Source organism: Alligator sinensis, unplaced genomic scaffold (assembly GCF_000455745.1).
Source record: "Alligator sinensis unplaced genomic scaffold, ASM45574v1 scaffold1192_1, whole genome shotgun sequence".
Classification (NCBI taxonomy): Eukaryota; Metazoa; Chordata; order Crocodylia; family Alligatoridae; genus Alligator; species Alligator sinensis.
In genome coordinates this window covers 1,324,875-1,336,624 of record NW_005842376.1, presented here as the reverse complement: position 1 = coordinate 1,336,624, position 11,750 = coordinate 1,324,875, and the positions used below count along the sequence as shown (strand labels likewise).

Below are 11,750 nucleotides of genomic sequence, written 5' to 3'. Positions count from 1 at the left end.
CCCCCCCCCCCCCCCCCCCCAAAAAAAAACCAAACAAACTAAACAAAACAAAAAATGACACGGGATCAATCAGCAGTACAAATGTTGCTGAATGATCAGCAGATCATTTTAGAGGAATGAGTACCAACTGTTTCATGCTGGATGCATACAGGAAATTTAAATGGGTGTAGGTGTTCCTAGATTTGGCTTATCGCCACTTCCTACATGTTTTCTGAGTATAAAGATTAATTCTATTTTCAAAACTGTCAAACCAGCAGTTTCAGTTGTTACATTCAATAATCTTGTTCCATATTTTATTTGTTTGGGAGACAAGAGAGAGAGAAGCAATTTATTCTTACCAAAAATGAAGAACAAAACTGGTAAATTGTAAGCACTGATACCCAGAATTTTTGAATAAGTAATTCTTAGTCACTCCTCCATTTTTTTTTATTTATTTTTTTTTTAATTCTTTTTGAAAGGTAAAGGCAGGTGTCAATCCAAGAATATTCCACCCTGTTTTTTAGGAGGGGATGGTTGGGGGGAGAATCTTAAGATTTGTGGGGGTTGGGTTGGGTTTTTTTTTTTTTTATAATTTAGCAGTTGAAAACTAGAAGCTTGTACTGTTATTAAATTGGCGTGTATGCACTATATGTTTGTTTGTTTGCTTTTTTGTTTCTCAGGTGAGAACAACTGCTCCTGAAAAGTATAGAGTTAAACCAAGTAACAGCAGCTGTGAACCTGGTACATCATTAGACATAGTAGTTTCTCTCCATGGTGGTAAGCAAAATTTTTATTTGTCAAGAAAGTCTATGAAGAGAACACAAATGAGCACCTCTTCTTGGCATTTGTTTCTGTATATCCTACAGAATATGTGGAATATCCTACAGAATATTTTTGGGGAAATCTAGATTATTATCAAAGTTATGTCTTGGCACTTGTGAACTTTTGGGGGGCTTATTTTATAGTGGGTGTTACCAACCCCTGGCACAAGTGCCAGAGATTGTCACACACAGGCATTTTGCTTGGCACTCGTGCCATGAGGAAGGGGCTGGGGCTGCGGTGCCACAACAAGATTCAGGCTGCATGCAGTTCTGCTGTCTGCCCCTGGCATGCCAACGTCTTACAATTTGAGGTTGCACATATTTTTGGTACTCCATTCAAAAACGTTGCCGACCCCAATAATACAGCATTGGGCAGATGTGTGTAGAATGCACTTGTCCCATAGACATTTGTTTTGTTTCCTGTGTGTCGTTGCCAGATGCATATGCCAATAAGTTCCCATTAAAACATTCCTATTAAGTGTGGTGTTGTGTGTTGCTTCTCTCTCATCTCCAAAGGACCAGATTTTGAAATATAATTTTCTAAGAGTAATCATGTCAAAATGATGGTATAATTTTGTAGGCTAAAGTAATTCTTAGTTTGTCCTCCTTTTTTATAAACCTTATCAAATGCAACATGAGGGAACAACAGAACAAGTATACCAATAATGCCAAGATTTTTGGTCTTTCACTTGCACTGCTATGCTGTTTTAAAAAATTAGCTAAGTAAATCTCCATTCTGGGGAAAATGCATTGAGAAACGAAATCTTGGACAACTATTTCAGTTGTTATTCATGTTTTTGTGCTGTTCTGTTGAAGATTATTAATTGCTAATTCAAGCTTTTTCTTAAAGTTGCTATTTAAGTTTGTTCCTAAAGTACTTACTTAAAAAGCATTATTTCTGTTTAAGTTTATTTGGTTTATTTATGGTGATTTGTTTCTTTGTTTTTGTTTTTGGGGGTTTTTTTTTGGTTGAGAGCAGGTTTTTTAGCTTCCCTGCATGACCGCTTCCTAATAATGGCAGCAGAAATGGACCAGGCTTCTGGAGCAGGTGCATCAGAATTGGCTCAGTTCTGGAAAGAAGTCCCTAGAAACAAAGTAATGGAACATAGGTAAGCCTATTGACTTGGCTAAAATGCTGTTTATTTGGGTTGTGTAATTTTATCCTAGTATTTGCTCATTGTCACTAGTGATAATGTTTCTTGTCTTAATGATACCCGTACATCTCTGTTGTCTTGTGTGGATTTTGGTTATATCAGATGTAATAGAACTCAACTCATGGTTTTGTAATTATGTTGGCTCTTTTTTATATGTTAACTGGAATAATAAGCAGTAAAAAATATTTTTGCCACTAAAGTGAGCAGATATAAGTGAATGAACATACCAAAAGGATTAATGGAGGAAGAGTGTGTCCCTTAAATGAACATAACTTAATTTAGCATTTTTTCCTTTGAGATTTCAAATGGAATTTCTTAAGGTTTTTCTAAAAAGAAAATGAAAAGAATTCTATAACCTTATTAGCCAGCCATATCATAATTTTGGGGTGGCTATAGCTGTTGTCCACCCACCCCACACAGCTGAGCCTGCCCCACTCCTGCTCTCTCTGAGCCCACCCCCCCACCAGGAAGAGGCTGGTGTTGCCTCTGGCTCCAAGTCTGCAGCAGGCAACCCCACTCTGCCCCATGCACAAATTGGTGGGGGGGAGGCACATGCCCCCATGCCTCCCCCAGGGTGGTGCATAGTGGCAGGGAGCCAACCCCTTTTCCTCACCCCCTGGATGAGCTGCCCACGGCTCTGTCCCACTCCCAGCCCCAGGGCTACATTCACCGCCATGGCTGGGAAGCATCTGCCCTGGCCCCTGCCTCATTCCTTCCCTCTCACTGGGGGCCTTGCTTTCCCCCCCCCCCCCACGGACTTCCCAGCAGGATGCTACTCTCCAAGCTGCCCAGCTGCATTCCTATAAATCAGTTATTGGTTCAGTATTGGCTGATATGGCTTGCTAATAATTGGCTATCAGTATCAGCCAAAAAAAATCTTTAGCTGTGTACCCCTACTTGTACCCCAGTATTCATTTCCTGGCATAAACTACTTCTGGATCATCTTGTTCGCATAACATGAAGTTTTAAGAAAGCTATATGTAATATCAATTATTATTTTTGTATTACTGTAGATTTTTTTTCATCCTCAGACGTTCATTTTAACTTTAATTATCTTTACTTATATACTTCATCATTAGTGAAGCGTGGATTTCACTAAATCAGGAAATGAAATCTTCATGAAATCTGTTTCTTCAGTTTACATGTTTGTTTGTTTTTTATCTGAATGTTGAACCTGACAATGAAATTCAAAATGGTGCATGGATACTCAAAAGGATACATACGATGCTAATTTTTTTTTTAAAGATAGCAGTTCATAATTGCAGCTGCTGGGTACAGTCTCTGATCTGTCATTGTTGTGCAGGGTGGCCCTCCTTCTGTCCAGAGACAATAAAAGCAACATTACTTCTCAAGTAATTTGGGGATTATTTTCTCATAGCTGCTTATTTTGTTCAATAGATATTGTGCAAGGAGTTAATCTCCTTAATTCTCTTGGGAGGCTTTTTTGAAGTTTCATATATGAAAACATAGACATACTTTTTATTCACATGCAGTAATCTTCCACATATAGGAAACGGTATCTTTATATTTGCATTTTCTGACTTTACATATTATGTCATTTTAGGTTTCTTTGCTAGTATTCTTGACAGTAATGGGGGGGGGGGGGGGTTGGGTTTTTTTTTTGGGACAAAATGCTTGGTTTTTTGAAAAGTAGGGGGGGGGGGGGGAGTTTGGTTTTTTTTACTGGCACAGAATCCTGCAGAATATTTGTCGAATAACAATACAAATAAATGTACTGGAAATTTGGGTTCTAGTAATATGATATGACTCACGCTGATCTTTCATCTCAAGGAAAACTCGTATCAAAATCAGGAGAGCATGTCATCATTTGATTCAGTTATACAGTATATGCACTATCTGAATAATTATAATTTCAGATTAATATCTGTTTTACCAACTCCTTTCCCTAAGGTAGATGGTTAACATTTTTTCTCTTTTTCCCAAAGTCAGTTCTAAAGCATTTTCTCCCTTTTTTTGTGCTTTCTTCTCACAAAAGTTATAAAGTTTGTTTTAGAGAATACTAAATGTCTTGGGATAAGTTTTTGGAATCTTGGGATAAATTTGGAATGTGTTCATTTCAAACCAAGTGATTTGTTTCAAAAAAAGGTTCATAGCATGAATTTATAAAATGCTTTCCTTGTTTATTCAGATGCATTCCCTTTTTTATTAGCATTGTATACTTGAGGCCTTCAAGGTGATAACCAAGCATAATTAGGCATTGAAATTGTTTCTGCTTGCTTCAAACACAAAAGGGATGGAGATGTTAAATTACATTGCAAAAGTGAGAATATCCATTTCCAGTACAAGTGAAACAGCATTTCTGCAATATTGAATTCTGGATTAAATTCAGCAGTAGGTTGTACATATGTATTTTAACTTTAGTTTTGTCTTTATTTTAAGGAAACATTCAGTTATATCTGTTCTAATGTTATGCATTACATTCTTGAGGCAATTTAACAGCATTTGGGAAGTGATCCAACTCTGATAGATTTTTAGGGGTCAGAATCAGGTTCTGTGAAGAGAATGTTGTGTCACAATTTTAATTCTTTTACCAGTTAATTATGAAACATTATGAAAAGTTTCTTCTTAATTCCTTTCAACAATCTGAAAATAACAAACTTTTATAATATGTTCTTTGTTAAATTGTACTTGAATTTTTAACAGGTTAAGATGTCATGTTGTTGAAAATAGCAAGCCTTCTACTTTGACATTAAAAGAGAATTCATTTATTCCTGCCAAAACCAATGAAGATTTACACTTACAGGTAAGAAAGTACTCTTCCATACAAATGAACCTTGAACAAAATTTATAAACTGCCTTACAACTATAAATGGCAGTTGAAAAAAGATTTAGTTAAACAACAGAAAAGAAATTCAGTGCAGAAAGTATTTCCATGCAAAGAGTTAAAAACCTCACTGAACTGTAAACAATAATTAACAACGTAACTACTTAAATTAATCTTCACATGTTTAATAAAAATTCTCTACTGCACTTTCCATTTCTCTCATCACCTTTTGTATTTAATATATGTAACAATTATTAGTGGTCTTAAGTATCAGTGCTGCCACTTAGTAGAAAGATGTTATTTTCTTGACCTAGAGCAGGATGGATTGATTCATAGTGCTAGTAATTTTTTAATTTTACAGAAGTGATCCAGATTAATAGAGCATGCTTTAAAAGAAAATGTATTCTTTGAGTTTTATTATGCCCATCTTTTTAAAATACATTTTTTTAAATGTTGTATCTTTTAAAATGCTGGCCATGTCCACACTATGACTTCTTATAATTGTCTACAGCTAACATTAGTAATAGCAGAACTCATTAGTTTAAAAACTGTTCTTAATTTCTGAAACCTGTTTTTTTTTTTTGTTTGTTTTTAGCTAACTCAGTTATTACAAGTAAATAAAAGACTTCAAGAACAGATTGATTGTTGCATCTGGTTCCAGCAGATAACAGTTGTTTTAGCATTACTCTTAGTTGCTATGGCTGCCTTCTCCTTCTACTTGTTGCATACCCAGCAGAGCTAAATAGTATTGCCTGTTACTACACATGCTGCCTATCATAAACGGTTTGAAAAGAAAGGATCCAAAGCTGCTCTGTTAAACCCTGGAATTGCCAAAAATGATGTGTCTGTGCTTTCAAGACTGAAAAGTAAAATAGTTGTGGTTAAAAGAAGAAATGAGTGACCAAGAACTGTTAAGAAATGTAGTGAAACTATCTTAATGCTTTATTACGGTGCAGAAAGAAGAGAGAAGGCTTAGGATTTATGTCCACGAGACATGTTGGTGGATATTATCAACCTGAAATGATAACTAAATGTAACTGTAATTGAAAACTGCTATAATTTTCTCCCTTGTTCAAGTGTTCTAAATGTCCCCTAAAAAGGTACAAGTAGACTGTTTAAATTAATTCAAGAATTGCAAGCTATTTTTTTTTTTTATGAAGTAGAGTAGTTATAGGCTAGATTTTTTTCATAGGTTGTATGTGTGCGCTCCATATGTATGAACATATGGACAGAGAGATGCGATAATTTGGTGATGGTGCATTTTGAAATTGAGGAACAGAATTCTTATCATGGTTGTGTCCTTTATTTTTGGTTTCTGAATGTAAAATTATTACAAATATTACATGCCAAAAAGCATACATACAGTAGCCATATTCCCCAGGAAAAAAATCTGTAATAATTCCAAAGATAATTGATGAAAATACTTTTTGAAGGCTGGTTTAATTTATTATAGGCATTTCTATTCTGTTCGGCTCTTTTTCTTAAAGTGTATTAATTTCACTTTCTGAAAGTTTCAGAACTCTTTATTCAAACTGTAGAGCAGGGGTTGTCAACCGGAGGTACACCTACCCCTGGGGGTACTTGGACCAGTCATAGGGGGTATGTGCGGGCAGGCAGGTATGGAGCGCTGCTGCCTCCCAGGGGCAGAAGTGGGATGAGGGCAGCAGCGCCCCTCTGCAGGGCAGGAAAGCTCACACATGGCTGCCACAGGCACCAAACAGCAGCCCAGTGAGCTTCCCCACCCTGCCTCGTCCGTGGAAGGCAGGGGTGCACTGTCCCCGCCGCCCTGCTCCGTGTCCGGCCACGCGCTACTTCCCACCCCTGATTGGTGTCTGGCTGAGCACTACCCCCTCCCTCTCCCCCTTCACTTGTGTTCGGCTGCCAGGGGTACTTAGACTAAAAAGGTTGAAAACCCCTGCTTTAGATCAATGTGCTATTGAGAAGGTCATCAGAAATTAATTATGATTCATATAAAAGCTAAACAGAAGAAATGTAGGATTATTTCCTGAGAGGTGCAATATATACATTAATCCTTCATAAATATTTAGAAAAAAAAAGCCAGGTCAGGAAAAGATTGGATGTGTAAGAGAAAATGTAAACAGCACAGTATCTTCCATTTCTGCTATTTACAGAAGGCGTTTAGAAAGGGTGTCTAAAGTGAGTAAAAATATGTTCTAGCAAAGAATCTTTGTACTCATTGCTGTAAATATTTATATTAAAATGACCCAAAAAGTAAAAGCTTGAAAGGAGACCTGATCCGGTATCATTTCCCCTCACCACTGTTAATGTTTAAAATTTAAAAATGCAGAATTTGGTCTTTATCATGAATTGGATTGTGTGTTACTCACACTGCTCATTAATACTGGGCTGCTGGATTTAATTTATAAAATAGATTATAAAAGATCATTGCAGAATTTTTTATAGTTTACCCTCAAAACCCTCTAAAAAGGAAAGCATGAAGTGAAACTTTAGGTCTGCCTCTCACGACACTGCCTTCTTTTTTTAATGGTGATGATTGGTATAGCATCATAAACATGAATTCAATTTTGTTTTTTGAAAAAATTCTGATATTGAGTGAATAAATCTAAATTAGTTAACGTCTTGCAGTGAATCAGACTACAGTCCAGTGTGATTACTGAAAATTTACTATGTTCATGGCAGATCTTTATGGTATTATATTTCATACTCAGTCATCTATCCTGAATTGACTTACTCTTTATTTTATTCTAGCAGAGGTCTTAGTTTTCATCAGTTAATTATTTTAGGGTCTATTCACCAGGCTTTCTTTGCTTTTGTTTTCCCTAACAAGTTAGACACTATTACTGTTCAAACAAGTTACCACAATTTAAAATGTTTTCCTAGAATTCAGATTCCAAATGTCTTACTTTAAAGAAAGGATTTAATTGTATATCCTTAGTTGTAAAGTGATCTCAGTAAAATGCAGTAATTTGTAAATTTGAGATAAGCTTTACTAACTGTTTATAAAATTCTTATGCTAATTTTGACTGGATTTAATAGCACTTTATTGTAAAATTGCGAGAAATATATTCTTAGAATCTTTACCAACATAAATATTCTAATGTTTTGGTGCTTTCATATTTTTTCAGTATTTTTATTACTATATTGGTATTTTCTTTGTATAATTGATCAGATCACTGTTTTCTATTTTAATATGTTTTAGAAGAATAACTTCACTTAAAATAAATATAAGGAATAAAAATGGTCTTCAGTGTTGTTCGGAGTCTTAAAATAACTAGAGTTAAATCTCACTTTATTTAAAGGTACGGGGCCTAGCACAATGGAACAGCAGTGTGGGAATGGCATGTAAGCATAATTATATTTTATAATTGGTAAACCTAATCAGAATTTCAGTTCCACACACAAAGTGAAATTATGGACTTGAACCAAGAAGACAAATGAATACCAGCTTCATTTGTTAAACAGATATTGATTCTAGTGGACTTTACCTTATTGGTGTAGAGCAGTAAGCTTTATTATTTTGTCATTCCATAACATCATTGAAATTTCTCAAAACATATCCTTGAATGAAATATTGTATCAAATAAGCTAGCTACCTATTATAATTATCAATTGTTTTAAGCTTTTATAACTTTTAACTCTTTGTTTTGTGTAACAGTTGCTTATTTAAACACAACAGTCAGATCGATGATTTTTTTTATTTTTATTTTTTTTAAGTAATGGCTTAATTTAAAAGGCAAACTGTATCAAGTTTCATTTTAGGTATTTCCTTCAATTTTCATATCCCTTTATGCATTTTTACCTTTATATCCCTTTATGAATTTTCAAAAAATGGGTATTTGATAATAAACAAATAAATAGAATGTAAGAAACAGGGAGAAATTGTATAGGACTTCCTCGTTTCCTTATCACATTTAAACTATGAGTGCATGTGCTTCAAATAACGAATTATTATTAGATTAATAATATGCACTCACACTTGGAGAGATGGTACTGGAAGCCTACTGCTTGAACTACAGGATTCCCTTAGGACCCTGGCACAAGTTACAATAAGGACGCAATTAAGCTGTCAGTCATATCATAAACAAACCAGGTACCACATGTTCAGGGGCATGACAAAAGGAGAAATCAGCCACAAAATGCGTGGAACATTTTTGTGACCGTTTCTTCCATCCTGTCTTCAGTGGAATGTGTGGTAGTGTAACCTTGCCATGCAGCCTTATGCTGGTTTGATGCAGCCCTCCATGGAGCTGTTACCTCATTGTTTTAGGTACAGACCTGGAAGCTCATTAGCTGATGGGCCCTCCCTCCCCCCCACCCCTCAACCCAGTGTCAGCAAGTTAAGGGAGTGTTTTCTTGTGTTTTTCTGTATTTTTTTTTTTTTTGGGGGGGGGGGGGGTAGGTGTTTGGTGTTTTTTAAATCAGTTTTTGAAGTATTACTACTACTGCTATTGAAGTTTTATTACTTTTCTTCATGGGAGATAGCATGCTGGATCAGAAGAATTACTGATTTGATATTGTTTTGGTATGTTATTTATATACCAAGGTAAATGATTAGCATATTTTGTTCCTTTCTTCAAATTAAAAAAATAATCAGTTTAAAATACCTTCCAATATTTAGCATCAGAATCTCCATGTACGTTTCCTCCATGTGCACCTGGTGAAAAGGTGACCTTTTATCTCAAAGTAGCACCTCACTACAGGTATCAGTTCTGTCATTTTTGCAAACGGATTGTTCAAATACTACTTGTAGAGAAAACTGCTGTGCAGAAGCAGTGCTCCATGTATTACTAGAAATACTACTCCTGCATTGTTTCCATTTTCATGCTGGAAATGTTAAACTGCTTCCTCTCCCCATCACTCTATTTGGAATGTATTTGGGTGAAATTCTGAAGAGTAGACTGATTTGTGTGCATGCACGTGTTGTGGAGGTGTGCACATGGGTGCTAACTATATGGCTGAGTGCATGTGTACCCTTGTTGCTGGAAGCCAGCAGACTGTGTGTTAAGACCTTGTGAAGAGACAGGTAGTTCTGTTAGTGTTCTTTCCTTTAGGGCACTACATTTAAATTCTCCATTACATGTAGTCAACTCATCCAAACCCTCTGTTTATACCACAAGATACTCAGGATGATTAACCAGCTGCTGCTTAAGAACTTTAGCAGCTTCTGCATGGGAAGTCAGTTTCCTTTTCGGTGTGATTTATACTCTCTTTTTGCATTTGAGGCTCTCCGCAGCATTGTTCTTCCTATAATAAGGGATTATAGAAGCTTTTCCTCTGGCTCTATAACACAAGAGGTCTGGAAAGATTTTTGGATTAAGTGAAGCAGCAATAAAGAGTCAGACTGCAGTGGACTTTGTTTCAGCTCCCTTGTGAGTTGCTTAGGGTCACAAAGGAAGTCTGTAGCAGAGCTGAGAATACACACCAGGTTTCTTGAGTATTATCCAGTGCCACAACCACTATCGGGTTTTTTTTCCCTGTTGGGGGGGAAAAAAAGTTTTATTTCAACTTTCTTTGGTTAATTATAATCTATGCTGCTAAAATTCTAGGTGTGTGGATTTTTAATTTTCAAAATAACATTCCTGTGTTTCCTCAGCTCCTGTCTCCACTATAAATCATTGAACAGTTTCATTTTTGACAGCTTGTAACTATCCCTGAACACCTGGTCTTTAAGCCCCAGGGAAAATCTCAGAAATGAGGAACATTATTTAAATAAATACAGATGACAGTCATAGCATGAAAAAGAAGCACAAACAGAATTTGTTAAGCTTTTCTTTCATGTACTAGCATGCTACCATTGATAAATTGCTAAATGAAAAAGCAGGTCTACAAACACCACAAATATCTCATTAATCTAGTACAACTAGCACATACAAATGTGATGCTTAACTTGCTGGCATCGAATGTGAGGAGGGCTTTAAACTAGGTTCACCAGAGGATGGAGACCAAAGCCCTAAGGTAAGTGGGGGACCTGGAGGAAGCACAAGCAGGAGGGGACAACGGGAAGCTTTCTCATTCTTCTTGAGGAAGTAAGGCAATTGGCATGAAACTGGAAATAGGCCTGTTGAAAGTCTCTGGGTTTGTGTCAGGAGGGAAAGCAACAAGGGTGATGTTGTGCTGGGTATTTGCTATAGATGACCACCAGACCAAGGGGATGAGGTGAATGAGGCTTTCTTCAAACAGCTAGCAGAAGTTTCCCCAATCACAGGCCCTGGTTCTCATAAGGGACTTCAGGATATTGCTCTTCCTGCAGATGGTCAGGATGACTGGATTGCCTGTGCACTGCTAATGTTTTGGAAAGTGTGGGGACAACTTTCTGGTAAAAAATGTTGGAGAGGCCAACTAGGGACCATGCTCTTCTTGACCTGGTGCTCACAAACGGAAGAATTGGTGAGGAATGTAGAAGTGAATAGCAGCTTCGGCAGCAGCAACCACAAGATGATTGAGTTCAGGATCTTGAGGGAAGGAAGAAAGGAGAACAGAGTAAGAATGCTGGACTTAAGAAAAGTAGACTTTGGCTCAGGGAACTGATGGGCAGGATCCCCTGGGAGGCCAGTCTGAGAGGGAGAGTAGTCCAGGGGAGCTGGTTGTATTTTAAACCTTGCTGAGGGTGCTGGAACAAACCATCCTGATGTGCAGGAACACTAGCATGTATGAGAAAAGACCAGCTTGACTTAGCACGGAGCTCTTCAGTCAGCTAAAACACAAGAAGGAAGCTTACAAGAAGTAGAAACTGGGATAAACAACTAGGGACCCGAGCCAGCAACTGCTCGGGAGTGGGGTTTACTCTTCCTCCCTCCCCAGGCAGGACCCCAGCCAGGGTCTGCCTGGCCGGGGGCAAGCAGCGGAGGTTGTGCCTGGGGTTGGCAGACTGGCTGCTGTCCCCCGGTGGGAGAGGGGACAGGGAGAAATAAAACCCTTCCCTGCCCCCTTCACCTTAAGGGGGCCATGCTGGTTGGTGTCTGGCCATGGCCCAGGCAGCAATGATGGAGAAGCCATGGTGCAGCACGTCCATGTACACGGCGTGGGGGG

The 11,750-nt window shown here is 37.5% G+C and overlaps 1 protein-coding gene across 2 annotated transcripts in view; it reads left to right on the top strand.

Annotated features, from left to right (window-relative positions):
- The window catches only part of MOSPD2 (motile sperm domain containing 2), a 46,764-nt gene extending 38,818 nt beyond the window's left edge, over window positions 1-7,946 (top strand). For both annotated transcript variants that reach the window (XM_006029403.3, XM_014522602.2), the window contains exons 12-15: window positions 660-756; window positions 1,780-1,909; window positions 4,619-4,718; window positions 5,335-7,946. In XM_006029403.3, coding sequence (XP_006029465.1) covers window positions 660-756; window positions 1,780-1,909; window positions 4,619-4,718; window positions 5,335-5,481 — 474 coding nt within the window. In that variant the 3' untranslated portion in view covers window positions 5,482-7,946. The remainder of the gene's footprint in view (window positions 1-659; window positions 757-1,779; window positions 1,910-4,618; window positions 4,719-5,334) is intronic.
- Window positions 7,947-11,750: the final 3,804 nt, after the last annotated feature.